Source organism: Lycium ferocissimum, chromosome 3 (genome assembly GCF_029784015.1).
Source record: "Lycium ferocissimum isolate CSIRO_LF1 chromosome 3, AGI_CSIRO_Lferr_CH_V1, whole genome shotgun sequence".
Lineage (NCBI taxonomy): Eukaryota > Viridiplantae > Streptophyta > Magnoliopsida > Solanales > Solanaceae > Lycium > Lycium ferocissimum.
This window is the reverse complement of record NC_081344.1, coordinates 49,951,293-49,968,145: the sequence shown is the minus strand read 5'-3', so window position 1 is coordinate 49,968,145 and position 16,853 is coordinate 49,951,293. Positions and strand designations below refer to the sequence as shown.

General features: G+C 39.9%; 1 protein-coding gene across 1 annotated transcript in view; it reads left to right on the top strand.

The window, feature by feature from the left end:
- LOC132048899 (uncharacterized) overlaps positions 1–16,853 on the top strand; it is a 19,911-nt gene that overhangs the window by 830 nt on the left and 2,228 nt on the right. The window contains exon 2 of the mRNA XM_059439583.1: positions 10,196–10,510. Within this exon, the coding sequence (XP_059295566.1) occupies positions 10,196–10,510 (315 nt within the window). The remainder of the gene's footprint in view (positions 1–10,195; positions 10,511–16,853) is intronic.

The window sequence follows — 16,853 nt, the reverse complement described above, 5'->3', positions numbered from 1 at the left end:
GTGGGGCGAACAACAAAACTAAGAGCTAACGGGCTTTAACATCCCACCACCCGGGCCCCTCCCCGTTGGGACAGGGGGCAGAAGGAGGACAAGACCCCCTCTCCCCATATAACATTAAAATAACATCCAAAAAGGGCGGACTCAAACCCCGGGGAGGAGCCGAGGCGGGGGAAGGCCGGGGGGGCCGATCGTTTGTCGCTCCCCAAACCCGTGCTGAACACGGCCCCTGACAAAGGGACGGTAAAATAATATTTAAATACGAAGGAAGAAAACAACCGAAATGAAAAACAAACTATCTCGGATATTTCAGGGACGGTCCTACGGGGTTGTTTTCGAGGAAAGAAAATATCCATGATATAACCGGCCCCGGGTCGGCATAAATAATCTATCAGGGGGGTAATAACTTGGCTTCCCCGGGTAATAACCCAGGGGGGCGGGTAAAATACCCCTGCCCTGTGGGTGGTAAAAACTGTGGCTCGTGGGCCCGGGAATAACTCCGTGGCTCTAAAGGTAATAACTCCCCTCTAGGCCGGGTCTCGTGGGGCGGATAACCCCCGCTCTGGCCGGTATAATCAACTCAAGCTCGAAGGGCCCGGGAAATAATCAACTTGGGCCCTAGGTCGGGTAATATAAAATGTCTCCAAACCCAAGTGGCCGGCTAAAAATAATATATGTATCTCATATCTTTTAAAAACACGAAAACTATAACCGCCTGTACCTTGTCTACTATGCTTAAGGACATAGAGAGGGGTTTGCAGCCCCCTCGGAAGAATAACATAACACTCGAGAAACTAGGCAATAGGTATAAGCTCTGCTTTTGACAATTCTCAGAGTCGTAAGGTTAAACACGCTCTTACCATATATGGAAACTTGCCAAGAAAAGAAGGAACAATTATCATAAGAACTTTGAGAATCATGAACTTCTAGCTTTTAGGGAATAAGGACATTATGGAAATCATGTAGGGTTCACGAGTAAATCATGCTTTAGAAAGAAAGGTGGCCTTAACATGCACAGAGCTTACTTTTTGACTTTCCGACCCCTACTTCACGTCTTTGCGACCTACTTAAGATCACTCGTAGTCTTGTAATCTACATATAAAACCATTCATACTATTGTTAGACTCGTAGGTACGTACATGCACATCTTAAGCCTTCCAAATTAACCTTTATAATACGCAAATTCGGGCGGCGCTCTCACATTTATACACCTTGATAAATCTGCCAACGTAACCACAATGATATCAATACTAATATCAACAACATCATCATCCATACCAATATACTCAATAAAAAATCCCATATGATGTTTACCCAATTTCTCAACCAACCAATCGACTTTACGAAGCTCTAACCACTAAATCTCCATAACATAATTCATAATATCCATAGTAAAGATTATTCTTACCTTAATCAAGGTTGGAAGAGCTTGACATCTTGTCTATCTTTGATAAATTCCTTTGCTCCGTCAAGATTTGGTGTTTGGCATAAAAATCACAAAACTTTATACTCTTCCCGAGCCTTGTATGTAGTTCCGTCACTTTAATCCACTCACAAATTAACCTCTCAATGTTTCTTGGAGCTCTCATATGTTTTTGGATGAAGAGGAGTGGAGAAAATAAGGTTTGGGGTCAGATTTGGCCCTTAAATAGCTTCTAGAGGTCGGTTGCACCGACCTAGGATTTTCCTCTGTGCGTTCGTGCATTGTAGCTGTGCGCGCCACTACGCGTTCGAGTACCGTAGCTGCGCGTTCGTGCAGGGTAATTTCCTGCCCACCAGCCTGACTTGTAAAGTCCATAACTCTCTACTCTGATGTCCTAGTGACGAGCGATTTGTTGCATTGGAAACTAGACTTCATGAACTTCAATTTAGGCTTTTGCTTTACTTCAAAACTCCTCATATACCAAAAGATATTCTTCCTCCAAGTTGGACCAAAATTTCTGTTCAAAATTCTGCCAACTTTTTCCAAATTTTTGACAAACTTATTTTCTTCGATTTGCTTGGTCTCGGATGTAGCGGGCGTTGGGAATTCTAAGTTTAACCGGCTCGCACATACCTCATAAAAGGAGGGAGGTTTCCCGGGGAAGTACGGTTGTGAATCGTAATCTTAAAAGTCGAAAAACCCGCCAACCACTTAATGGTACTTTAAAGGATACATTTTAGAGTCGCCACCTAATTTTTAGGAAATTAGGAAAACCAATTCGAAAAGGGTTCATTTAAAATAGTTATTTTACGACTATCCTAAAAGAAACCTAATCTACCAAAGTACGGGTAAGGGTTAAACCGTGATCCCGGGGAAGGTGTTAGGCACCCCGATATTAAGGATCCGCTCAATTGCGGTTTACCTATAGGTTCTAATAGTTTACCTTATGATTTAGATAAAAATTGCTTAAGTCTAGATTTCCACAATAAGGTTAGTCATCATTCATGTAAAAATATCACATGTCGGGTTTCGGACTTGGATTTTAGTTAAGACACAAGAAAATACACTTAACTTAAGTAGGGCACCACATAAACCCACCCTTTTAAAAGTATTTTGGACAATCTCTTATTTTTTAAGTAAAGGTCTCTTTTTATTAAGGCATATTGCTATAAATCCCGTCAATTTACCTTATTCTATTTTAATCCCTTATTCCCTTAAATTCAATTTAAATCTTAAATCTAAGTCATTTATGTTCAAACTCCTAAAGTTAATGCATCAACCTTATTTTAGAGTCAAATTATGAATAAACAAACTTTCATTAAGAATAATTCGTATTTCATATCTTTTTTATACAAGGCTTTAAAAAAAAATCGGTTTTGGCAACTCTAAATTTAGAATTAATCTTAAGTTCTAATCTATAAGGGTTCCAACAATAATTAAACACAACAAGTAATAAAATATGTTTCAAAAATAAGTAAAGAGAAGGAGAAAAAGGAAGGTGGAGAAGGGTCATCTGACTAAGCCTATCTCGTCGCCTTCCGGGACCTTTAGTTGTAATTCCGTTCTGCTTTTATTCTTTGTCTGAAACTCCAAATGTCCAAGTCTTTGCCTCGTCTTTAGTATTTTTCTTCTTGCCATTCCCTTGGTCCAGATTCCATGCTTATGCTTCACATATCATGTTTGTCCTTGTGATATTCCCCGTACTTTGTTTATTTTGTGCCTCGCAAAATTGGAAATGAGAATGATTAGTAAAAATGATACGCCACCCTCATAGGTGACGTTTATATATATATATATATATATATATATATATATATATATATATATATATATATATATATATATATATTATCCCTCATTTCGCATCAAACAGATGGGAGCTTTGATTACGAAGGGCTCGGACTCAAGGTTCCGAATATGGCAAAGGAGCTCGAAGCATGTGTGGCGTGAACTAGTGGTCATTCTAGTCGCCTCGCTGGGCGCATGTCGGTTCCTACCTCACAACACCAATGTGCAATCATCCTATCCCCCGAAGGATAATTACCTTTCCCGACTAAATATTATCGAGTTAAGTATCTATTCAAATCAGTAGAATATCTAATAGTAGTATCTATTCTTTTCAATGAAATATCCGAAGTGTAGTATTTGTTCTTTTCAATAAAATATTTGTTCCTTTCGATAAAATCAAGTATAGGAATCTGTTCTTTTAAAAGCAAGGCCTCAAGTTAAACTACTCTTCATCGGCCCGAGTGTAGTGTGTGTTCATATCAGTATGTTCTTTTAACTTGAATCGGTAGCTCATAAAGAATATAGCTGCAGCTATTTATATTGAGTGTAGCATCTGTTTCTTAAAAATTTCAGCAGCATCTCCAGTGAAGTACCAGCCCCTATTTTCTTTTGCAAATGTAGCAGCTGTTCTGAATCAGCAACTTAAGTGTAGTATCAGTTTCTTTAGAAAAAAAATAGCAGCTCAGTCACAAACATGGCAGCCACAGACAACAACAAAATGCAACAGTTAACTAGCCCAAGGTGGATATGACAAATGCACCAACAGTTTCAAATGGGACAGTGGCAACTTTATCCAAATTGCAATAGCTCATGGCAACATAGCAATTGATAGCAGTGGCAAGTCTTATTAACTTCAGATGCAACAACAATAGCCTTATTAAGTGTAAATATCTGTTCTTTTTCAGAGAAAACAACACATTCCAGCAACCTTAAGATGCAGCAACCGCTGCATCAATTATAGCATTTGCTTTGCCTTAGAAAATGCTGCAACACCACAACCTTTTCTTAAGCATAGCAATAGCAAGTGACAATAGTAACTTCATAGATACAACACTTCAATATTCTCCTCAAACTGTAGTGAAGTAGCAGCCCACAAATAATAGAATAGAGTTGTGCAAGATAACATCCATAGCCAGCACAACAAGTGCAGCAGAAAATAGCAGCAGGCCTCAAGATTCGCAAGAGCAATACTGCCTTATAAGGCAGTCATAATGAGCCCCCAATTGCAGCAGTTTATTTTAAGAAGAGCAGCAGCCAAAGCAAGATAGTAACAATACTTTAACGAAGCAGCAGTTCAAACATAGCACTAACTTATCTTAGAGGTAGTAGGCAAGCATCAGTTGTTCAACTCAAAATGTGGCAGCGGCTTCTCCTTAGAGGCAGTAGCCAAAGTGGCCTTAAACTTAGGGATCAAAGACAGCAATACTCAAAGGGGAAGTTGATATTTTGGAGCCCCCCAGTTCATGCAAAAGAAAAGGGTAAGGGAGAATGAGTATCCAAAGGTGGTTTCCAGCAAAACAGTAACAAAAAAAAAAAGTATCATTGCTTAGTCTTGGTTAACAGGGTAGAATGACAAAGGGGTGGAGTTCCCAGGATCACCAACAATAAATGGTTTCAACCATGTTTAGCTCATAGCTCAGCCAAGAGTTTCCAAGGATTCACAATAAAACAACCAACTAGTCTTTTGAAATTAGAACACTGGAAGAACTTGATTTATCTAGGGTATATTTTAAAATACAACCTTGGAAAATAATAGGAACGACATGCACTCAAAACAGTTTAATACATAGGATTTTAGCAACTTGAAAACCAACATGTCGAAAGGAATGTATCAACTCAACATAATTCTCAAGGGATAAATAAACTTTCAGAACTGACCACAGACATATAAAACAAGACATCAGGTTTAACGACTAAAAGCAAGGAAGGGGGTTACCACCATCCATATTCCCATGTCGCACAAGATCAAAAGGTTTCTAGAACCTTAGGCAGGGCAGACTATTGGGAAGAGGATGCTAAACCGAACCCGAATCTTGCCTTGGCTTTCAGCTGGCAAGCAATATATCAAAGGATTCAAGCAATAAAACTACTGAAAGGATCAACTTGGTCAAGACTTGAACACCACATAGAAAGGCTAACTAATTTTAGAAAAAAAAGACACTTCCCATTTTCAAATGCAGGAAAGGAACAACCTATTACTCAAAACTCTAGAGAAGCAAATAGATTCATACTTGTACTCCATTTTTTAGAAAGAAAGGGAAACCTACTAGAACTAAATCTAGTCAAATGTTGGGTTAAAGCATTTAGAGTTAAAAAGGACATTCGTGGAAGACTTTGCTTTACAAAAGGAAGTCCAGATTAGCAAATAGGTATGATCTCCAATATGTTTAAAGGTATTTCTAATGCCTCTGCTTACCAGTTTGTCAAATAAAGGAAAATAAACCCCAACATTACATGATAATAAACTCCCTGTCACTTAATGAATACATCCAGGACTCAAGTGACAACAGATTACAGTTACTGAGTCCAAATTCTCAAAGCCAAATACACAGATATGATGGTTTATTGCTGAGTTAGGCCAGGTTTTAGTATTTCTTGAGTACAGCATCAGATAGGTGTCTTAAGACACCATTTGAAACCAGCACCAAAACAGTATTTGAGCCCCAGAGGATAGGCTACATCTATTTCTCTCTCAATTCTAGCAAGCTACAACTTTTAGCAATTACAAATCTAAGTTTAAAAATCTCACTAAGTTAAGATATCAAATAATACTTTGTAGACGGATGCTTGAAGTTCTAACCTTGGAACTCCTTAGACTGTTCATTGATATATAATATAGGTTAAGGAACTGGTTAAGTCTTCTGTGTTGGAGCTTCAACACACAAAGAAGAGACAAAGCAGATTTAGGCATGCTCAAACACATTTCAAAACAACTTCTTCTTTATTTAAACACTCCACCATACTAGCCCATTACAGGCATGCTGGGTAGGGAAACAGATTTCAATCTTGATTTATGGTATTCAGCAAAGCACAGGACAAGTTTTAAAGCACTTTTTGAACATGTCTCAAGAATTTAATCATGTTAAGACACAGAATCTCATACAAATAGTAGCTCAACACCCAGACTAACACATTTCTTTTGAGTTAATCCCACAACATGACAGCTAAGGGAAACCATTTGGACTCAACAACATCTTCAATAAATAGCAACTGATTGTTTGAATCATTCCAGTCAAAAATGAGGGAGAAGAAGGGTATATAAACAACAGAGCCAGTTCATTATAGTCTCTCACTAAGGTGGACTCCTGTTAATACTGAATATTATACTTAGTTGGTAAACACATAAGCAGGACAGACCCTTATTAACTCAAAGAAAGGTAGACAAGTGGAAGGAAAATAAAGCAAACAATGTTCCAGTTAAGAAAAAGTAAACTAGTTTTAAGTGACTAATTATTTGGAAAAGGAATAGTTGTTTGAAACTTTAATATGGACAAAATCACAATCAACTATTGTCTCAATACTTATGCAGTCAGGATGAAATAACAAGCTTTGAAGGTTGGTATTTAGCTATTTGAACATATGTAAAGAAGGAGATTGTCAAACATAGCTACAAATTGGTTTTAGAAAGAGATATGCTGGACCTTAAAGCTTAACAATAGAAAACTAAAACAGCCCTGGAATGAATCCAACCATTATGATCTGAAGCAAGCTAAGGAATGGCATGCATACAAGTAAAAGCTAGCAAACAAAGTCTCTTTTCCATAAGTATTCTGCACAATATTGTCATTCCTATCTCATGAAATTTAAACTAGAACCAAATTAGTCTCTTTAAATCAATTCAAGAACAAGAGCAGGACACAATCTCCTCATCATATTCAAACAAGGTGGGCTTTTAAACTATCTACAAACAAACAAAGTCTGCAACTATGCCAACATCCAATTGTAGGACATACATTTCTTTTAAAAGAATACACTCTCAACCACTAAAGAAAACTTATATTCTTCCCAGAATCCCAGAAAACACTTCAGAACAGCCACATCTTTCAATTAAAGATAGAAGGCTATTTAAATGATAAGCAGGAACTCAAATATTACTCCTACATTGGATTCTCTAAAATGAAATGAAAAGAGGAGCTCATTAAACTAATGACTCCACTGGTCTAAAACTAAAATTGAAACGGGATGACGGAATCAGAATGGAATACTAAGAGAAAATATCCCCATAAAAACCACGTTTTGCATACAAAAATGAATTAAAGACAGCGAATTCAAAAACTGGAACAAGCAAAAATGCTGAAATAATAAAATGCTAAAAATAATAAGAAGATTACCTTTCTCAAGGGCAGCGACGGGGGAGACAAGAGATGACGACTTACCTTTCACCTTAATCGAATCCAACGAACGGAAGCGATTTCCAAAAATTATACTAGAGTGAGAACTTCCTCAAAATTTGAGTGTTCTCCACTCTTAGGGTTAAACACCCCATTTTTATGGTGGAAACCATAATTTAGGTCTCAACACCATTGTTCCTTCCTTTTTTAATGAGAAATGGGGTTCTTATTTATAGAACCCCAAAACCTAAAGTTCTTCCGTCAAAAATAGAGGTGGGACTTCCAATTTCATTTGAAATTCGAATTCAAGGACAAATCTTAGCTGGATAAACCTTGAATTCGTACCAAAACTAACGGAAAAAATAAAAAATTAGATTCTGTTACCGTTGAGAATGAGGGCAAAGTGCCAATGTTGCTGAAATCGTACAACACGGCTGGATTTCGCTGGATTGCTCGATGAAGAGCTTTAGGGTTCGTTGTTTTTTTATCTTTTTGTTGAGAAGAGAAAAATGAAAATGAGGGGGACAAATTTGGGAGATTAAACCGAAAGTGGGCCGGGTCGCACGGCTACTTGCGCTGGGATATTTGACTGAGTTTCAATTGGAATTTAAATGGCCCAAATGAGGGCTGATCTTTGAGGAATTTGAAAAGAGGCTAGAATTTACCTTTTGAAATGGGACCCATTTGTTACAACCATTTTCTTGACAAAATAACTAGATCAATTGAAATAAAGTAATTCCTTAAAATCGAACCAAGTGAAACAACATTAAGACGAATTGACAATTCAATTAATTAATTAAGCTTCTTGACTTCAATAAAGTAAAAAAATACTTGTTAATAAATAAATAAATAAATAATTGATTCAGTAGAGTAATTAGATCGTAAATGACATGAATTGAAGACTACACTAAGAGGACTAGCCAAACAAGGCCCTTACTTCATTAAAGGTAAAAGATTGTAATTTCTATTAGTCTTTTTACTTAAATTTCGTATATATATAGCTTGTCTTTTCATTTCATTAGGGGACTTTTGATGGATGACGAATTATGATACTCTAAATTGAGTGATAGATTGTTAGGTAGATTCTAGGGCTATTTTAGTCAATATGATGGTGGAATCCATTGTTGGTTTGTGAACCTTTTATGTCCATTGATATTCATTAAGAGATTTCCATTTGTAGATTTAAATTGAATCTCTTGCCTTGAGTGTCAAATAGTAGTGGTTCTTTTAGGATCGGATTCAATTGGAAGGGTCTAAGTTTAATATGCTTAGGTTTGTCCATAAATTCGCCCTAATTGGGTCTTACTTTTATCCTCTATTCCTCATCCCCTTTTCTCTGTATCTTTAAATTTTGTGTTTTGGATTGAATTGGTTCTTCCCTAATTCGATTCTTATCATTTGGTATCAGAGCAAGGTAGAGAGATCATTCTATTGATTCTTCAATCCTTGATCTAGAAAAGTAAAAAAAAAAATGAAAATCAAGAAAAATTCAAAAATCGGGGTTTTGTTGTTGGATTTGAGGTTAGAATTGAATTTGTTACTATCAACAACCTCTAAATCCGAAGTTGCAAGTGATTTGATTGAGTTTGGTGTCACTCACCATTGTTGAGCTTTGAAGCTTTGAAGAACTTAAGAAATTGCAAAGTGGGTCTTGGATTCGGTTGAAATTTAAGGTTAAAACCTATTGGGCTTTTTTCTCCATATCAAAGAGAACGTAGATCCGAAATTTGAGTGAATTCCGAGTTGATTTCAAGGTAGTTGCAATTTTGAAATTGTTCTTATATTCTTGAGATTGTTCATATCTTCAAAGGAAGAAGGTGTCCTAAAAAGGGTGTTTGATCTTCAATTTTTTGGTCAAAAGGTGTTTTCTAGCCCAAAGGGGGAAATACTAGGTTTAGTGGGCCCAAGTACAAGGAATAATTAGAAAAAGAAGCATCCAAACAAATCCCAAGAAAAAAATTAAAGTCACAAAAGTTGTCCCGTATGCGACACATGCTAGTGGCATGTTGCGTCGCATGTAGCACCTGCTAGTCGCTTGTGGTGTAGCATCCTTTGACAGAGAGTTGAAAATTTTGGTCTGCATCATCTGCTAGACGCAGATCACCATAGCATGTTGAACATGCAAGTAGCATGTTGCACCTGGGAGTAGCATGTGCCGCACAGGTTTAACATGTTGCGCGTCTCAGGTTTTTCAACCCTAATTCTCTTTTGATTCCATTCCTAATCCTTTTCTTTGATTCGTACAACTATTGTGTAACAACTAGTACTCGATCTTATTAGTTGCTAATTATTTCTTGAGTCCTTAACTTCATTTCGTGCCAATTCTTTCAAGCTTTTATCATTTTAACCTCGTTAAAACTTTCTTTGCTCAAGTCCTTTAGCTTAATCGAGTCGTCCTTCTTTCAATTAACAAGAATCTATTCTTCCACAAAGAACAGCAACCTTGTGAATTGATTTGGGATAAGCGGTTCTTGGCTAAGTTTGGAAGAAGCTTTAGGTTGAGAGGTAAGTTTGAGTGCAAATACGAGTGACGTGAAGAGCTTTTGCTACTAATCTTGTTTGCTCATTTTGTAGGTACACGAAGAGGAGACATAAGGAGAAGGAGAGATAAGGATGTCATCCATAGCTTCCAAGTCTTGTGGAGATGATTTTGAAGGTTATGCCTCTAGCAATAGAGGGTATGACTATGAAAGTGACGGAGGTTATGAGGGAGTTGACGAGAGGTATGACCATGATGGTGGGCATCACTATTCTTACAATGAATATGATGGTGATGGTGCTCATAGATCAAATGAAGAATATGGTCGATATGATCATAACCCGTATAAGGGTGAAGAATACTACTCTGAGGGCAATTGTGAGGCAACACCTCATGAGGCTTATGACGAAGAAGGAGTAGATGATTATAACGAAGAGTCCTATGGTGGATACGAGCATGAAGAGTCTCATTCTACACGACTTGGACATGGAGGTGAGTTGAGGTATGCTTCTTCCTATATCGAGTTGATTTGGAGATCAGTAAGTCATTAAAGTGAAGGAAATTGTGGTAGGAAAAGGGTATGGGACATTGTGTTGTAGTTGTTGGTTGTAAATGAAAATTGGAAGTAATTCTTGGATTGTTTTAGGCGTAAATTGTATATATCTTCGTAGTTATGGAGTTGTTGTTGTTGTTGAGAGTTGATTTGGAATTTGGTGGAAGTCAATAAAATAGGGGAAGTGCTATCCAAATCCCACTAGCCTATCAGCTAATTTAGTTTGAATCTATGAATGTTACCAAGACTTAACCTTAGTGTAAATCCTCTTGATTGTAGATTTGCGAAGCTTGGAAAGAGAACGTTAAGTAGTCAAGGAGACGTAAAGGTATGTTAAGGCGAACTATTTCTTTCTAAAGACATGATTTCCCTAGTGTGAATCCATCTAAGATATCCATAATTTCCTATTCCTAGAAAATGCTAAAACCTTATGACTTTCAAGGTTCTTAAGATATTATTGATAAAAGCTCTTCATAGTGATGATAATGATGATGATGATGATGGTGATTCCATAATAAGAAATCGGGGGCTTACTGACTTCATGTCACCCCGATAAGGTTGTAATGTTTCCTTTGGATACTCATGTATGTCATATATGTATATAGCTATTTTGTAACACCGAGCTTATATGGCCGGGTATGATATCTATTGCGCGCACACCACTGCAGTTGGGTATGGACAACACCGAGCCTTGTTATTAGCGGGTACGAACAATACCGAGCCTTGCTATGGCTGGGTATGGGTGACACCGAACCTACATGGTCGGGTATGATATATTATATGTATATGTATGAAATGTTTCCTTTAGAGAAAGATTTGCATGACAATCATCTTAAGAAGTGTAGGAGCTATCAACTGCTCTCTTCACCTTATGTTATCTTCACGCTTTCATCATGTTACTATTCATGCCTTACATACTCAGTACATTGTTCATACTGATATCCTTTTATTTGTGGACGCTGCATTCATGCCCGCAGGTAGACAGGGAGACAGACCAGGCCTTTAGGCTGCTTCGTCTGTGATTGCATAGAAGTGCTCCTTTTGATCCGGAGTTGCAGTAGCTGGTATTATTCTTTTTGTGTACATATATGGGCATGGCAGGGTCTTGTCCTGTCTTTATGATGTTACATACTCTATGTAGAGGCTCGTAAATAGGTGTGTATAGCGAGATATCCCATAGCCTTATCAGTTCACATTTTGTATATTATTTTTTGTGGCCTTGTCGGCTTGTATATATGGGCAAAAAAATAATGATGTTTATATAGATGTTCCCATGTTCGATGGAACTTGTGTCTTTTTGGTTCGTGGTAATTATGAGTTAGCCATGTGGCTCCCTTAGATATGATTATGAGAGTATGTTAAGAGGTGCTCGGTAGGTTAGCTCACGATTTAGTCATGGCCCTCGGTTGGGTCGTGATAAAAGTGGTATCGAACGACGTTCGTCTAGGAGTGTGTCTGCCTAACCGTGTCCGGTAGAGTCTTATTTATGGGTGTGAGCATGCTGCGAACATAAAACGAGAGGGGTTTGCGGGCGTTTGGAATGATTGACGCTTTCTTGTACAACATAGATCGTGCGATAGAGCCATGATATAAGAATTTTCCGCTTTATTAACCGTGCGTTATGTTTTCGGCGATGCTGACGAAGAGAAAAGCTACGAGCGACGAAGAAGAGCAAGGCGGTGGCGGTGGGAGGGGCCGGCGGGCCCCTTAGCGGTATGGAGGAGGGCGAGTCCCCAGGAGATGAGGTTCACGTCACGATCCGCTCGCTCGCACCCTTTCCAGGAGAGCATGATCCGGCCCATCACCCGGCTCTACCTATCCCGACTCGCCGGCGGATGCGCCGGGCCGGGGAGATGAGAGAGGCCATCACGTTCTTCGTCGACCGAGTTAGTCCTTGCGCACGTGCTCCACGGTACGGAGTGTGGTGACATGAGTCGTTAGTGCCGTAGCCCGTGATTTCCTTAGTTTGAACCCTCGAGTTTTCGGGGTCAAAATCGGATAAGGGACACGCAGCTTCAGATGGAATGTTGAGAACATTGCGGGTAATACATCTGCCGGATGTTGAGTCGATGAGCCGGCCTCCTATAGATTACGAGATGTTGCGATTCGTTGGTATCTTGTTAGATGTCTTCTAGAGGAGTTAATGCACCTCCACCCGTATGGCAGGAGTTTATAGATGCTTTTAACAAACCTTTATTTTTTTCGCGCAGGTTCGACGGGCCAGGCGCGGGTTGAATGTTAGACGGGGGAAAAAGGGACCCAGTAGGCCCCCTTTTAAATTTTTGGCCAGGTTGCCCCGGGCCCCATAGTCGATAGGGGGATCGCGTGCATGGGTTTAAAGGGTTTGGGGCCATATTTGAGGATGACCGAGGCGGCCTCCCCAAGACCGGAGGGATATTTTTTCCTTGGGCCTCCCGGGTTTTAAAAAACGGGAAAGGGGGGGGGGGAAGGGGGCCGAGGGGGAAAGATGATGGGGTTTAAAGGGCCAAAGGGACCCTCGGGCCCTGTTGTGGGGAGAGGAGGTCGGGTTTGGGGTACCTAACACTCGTACACGCTAGGCACCCCTCCCGCGTTTTGAAAACCAGAGATCCGATCTTTTTTTTTGTTTTTTCGGGCCCGGTGGGAATTTTGGGTCTCGAGTTTGGGGGAATAAAGGGTTTTCGGCCGGATAAGACCACCCTTACCACGATGTCCTGCGGGAACCCAAATTAGGGACGGTGGGGTTAGGTTGGGATGTTTTTTTGCGCGAGTCGGCTGACCATATTATGCGTATTTGTCCGGCGAGAGGTGGTAAGGGTATGGTCCAGCCCACGGGGGTTATTAGCTGGATTCTTCATCATCCTTGTGCCTTCGGGCAAAAAGCTCACGGACACGATGGTGCGTGGTAGAGATAGAGAAGGAGCGCCCGATTTGGTGGTCCCTCGGCGCGTGTTTAATACGGCGGTACAGGACGGATCTTGAGTCTTCCCCCAATGTTGTCACAGGTATATTATTAGTAACTTCTCATGATGTATATGCATTGATTGATCCACGCTCTATATTGTCATATATTACTCCTTATATTTTCGATCGTATTGAGGTAAAACCTGAACCAATTAAACCTTTCGAAGTGTCCACACCGGTTGGCAACCCAGTGATAGCTAATCGGGTATATAGGAAGCGTGTGGTTATAGTCTATAACCGTCGCACCATGGCAGATTTGATTGAGTTGAAAATGGTAGATTTTGATGTCATTATGGGTATAGATTGATTAGCCTCCTGTTATGCCAATGTTGATGTCAGAACAAAAATAGTTCATTTTTAGTTTCCAGGAGAGCTAGTTCTAGAATGGAAGGGTAACACAGCGTCTCTGAGAGGTGGGTTTATTTCCTATTTAAAGGCAAGGAAGATGATTGCTAAGGGATATATTTATTATCTAGTTCGGGTTCAGGATACCGAAGCAAAGGTACCAACTCTTCAATCTATCCCAGTAGTGAATGAGTTTCCGGATGTATTCCCGGACGAGCTTCCAGGCCTTCCACCAGAGCGAGAGATCAATTTTGCCATTGATGCGCTACAGGATACTAAGCCAATATCTATTCCTCCTTATAGAATGGCTCCTGCAGAATTGAGGGAGTGAAGGAGCAATTGAAGGATTTGCTTGAGAAAGGCTTTATCAGGCCTAGTTCATTGCCATAGGGAGCACCTGTATTGTTTATTAGAAAGAAAGATGGTTCCTTGCGAATGTGTATTGATTACCGGCCCAATAAGGTGACGATCCAGAATAAATATCGCTTCCAAGGATTGATGATTTATACGATCAATCAGGTCGTGCTAAATGGTTATCAAAGATAGATTTAAGATTCGGGTATCGTCGAGGGTGAGAGTTAGGGAGAAGGACATTCCAAAAGACAGCCCTCGGAACAAGATATGGTCATTTCGGTTTGAGGACAATGTGGGTCGGATTGACTAATGCACCGGCGGTGTTCATGGATTTGATGAATAGTGTGTTCAGACCTTTTTTAGATTCATTTGTGATTGTGTTTATTCACGATATCCTTGTATACTCTCGATCAGGAGCCAAACATGCGAATCGCTTACGTCTTGTCATGGGATGCAGCAGGCTAGGAGGGTTCGTACAAGTTTTCAAAATCACGAGTTTGGTTGAATTTCGTGACTTTTACGGGGCATATTATTTTGTTTGATGGTATTTGGGTGGATACCGAGAAGATCGAAAATTTTGTGAAGACTTGGCAGAAAACATAAAGCATACGGAGGTTCGTAGTTTTTTGGGTTTGTGAGATTATTAAGATTTGTAAAAGGTTTTTCTTCTATTTACGCACCGTTGACGGTGACTCAAAAATCGGCTAAATTTCAATGGACGGATGTAATGAGTTTTCAGGAGTTGAAAGATAGATTGACTTCGGCCCCGGTTCTAACACTTCACAAGGGTCGGAGGGCTATGTTGTCTATTGTGATGCTTTAGGAGTAGGTTTAGGTTGTGTGTTGATGCAGGACGGTAAAGTTATTGCTTATGCTTCAAGGCAGTCGCGGAAATACGAGAAAAACTATCCAACCCATGATCTTGAGTTAGCTGTTGTGATTCATGCCTTGAAAATATGAAGGCATTATTTGTATGGTGTTCATGTTAATATTTTTACAGATCACAAGAGCCTTCGATATTTTTAAAGGGAAAAAGAGTTGAACTTGGGGAAAGGCGATGGTTGGAGTTTTTAAGGATTATGATGTCTTTTACCCCAAAAATTGGGAAAGTAAACCTTTTAAATTTTTGATCTTTTTTTTTTTTGAGATTAGGGTAGCTCTTTGATGTTACCGGGAAGAAAAGAGAGTTAGCCCTAGGATTTGGGCCCAAAGGGACCCCGGGCAATGGGGAGTTTCCATTGGGAAATTAAAAGGCCCCTTTTAAAGGGTGGGGGAAAGGGAACGGTTTGGGACCCCTATTAGTTCTTGGGGGAATACAAAAGGAGAAGAAAAAGTCCCCTTTGAAATTTCCGAATGGAGTTCGGGGGTTTCGGGGCGTTGTGTTTTCCCGATGTTGGGGGTTTACGCATTAGATTTTCGAAAGCCCTTTTCCTTTTTTCCGTGCATGGGGGGAGCGACAAACATGTATCATGATCTTTTTTCCGGCGGTGGTTTAAAACATAAAAACCCCTTGGAGGGGTTGTTGCTATAAAAATTTTCGACTTGGGAAATGGGAAGTGATTAATATGGATTTCATTACGGGGTTTTTCCCCCTTTTCAACATAAATATGATTTTATATGGGGTAATTATGGGTGACTTACAAGTCCTTTTTTTTCACCAACTAGTACTCTAAGATTATGCAAAGCTTTATGTCAAAGAGATAGTACAACTTCATGGTGTCCCAGTATCCATTATTTCTGATAGGGGGTTATAGCTAATTCTAGAAGTCTTTCCAGGAAGGTTTGGGGCTCGGGAGTCTTAGCAGGTTTTTCATCCACGGACGATTTGGGAAAGGCCCCAGGGGTACCATTTAGACTCTGAGGGGTTTTACGACGGGGTGTTGGATTTTGGAGGTAGTTAGATCACTTGGCCTTTTATTTTAGTTTGCATATAACAATAGTTACTATTCCGGGATTTAAAATCCCCATATGAGGTTTTTTTTTCGGAAGTTGAAACACCAATTGGGGTTTAAGTGGGGGAAAAAAAAGTTAATAAAACCGGTTTTTGTTGGCCAAGGAAAAGGTCAAGCTTTTTCGGGGGCCCATTATTGACAAGTGGTCGTCGGAAATCTTTACGGATAATCACCAAGAGACTTAGAGTTCCAAGTTAATGATTGGGTATTTTTGAAGGTGTCGAAAAAGAAGAAAACCAAAGAGATTTGGAAAAAAGGGGCTTAGCCCCCACTTTCCCGCTTTCCGTCATAGTAGAACTTATGATTTCCTAGTTGGGTATGCCTTGGGAATTAAGACCCGAGCCCGAGTTTGGAGGTAGAAAATGTCTTACCCCGTGCACAAGGGTACCCGGGTATTCCCCGGGAATTTATAGAGTTAGAAGTTGAACGAATCGAATCGCGTGATCCCAAGGAAAAAAAAACCCAAGGGGCACCCCATGATCGACGGGCCCCTCGAACCCTTTGGGGGGACGTCGTTGTGTGGTCGATAGGGGTTTTCAATGCATTCCCGGGGGCGGAGGGGACAAAAAGCAGGGGGGTCGTCGACCCGCTCGTCCCAACCGAACCAACCCAAAAATTTTAAATTTCCCCCAGATAAATACGTGGGCCGCCCCCCCTTTTTTTCATATTTCTCCCATCCCCAGATCAA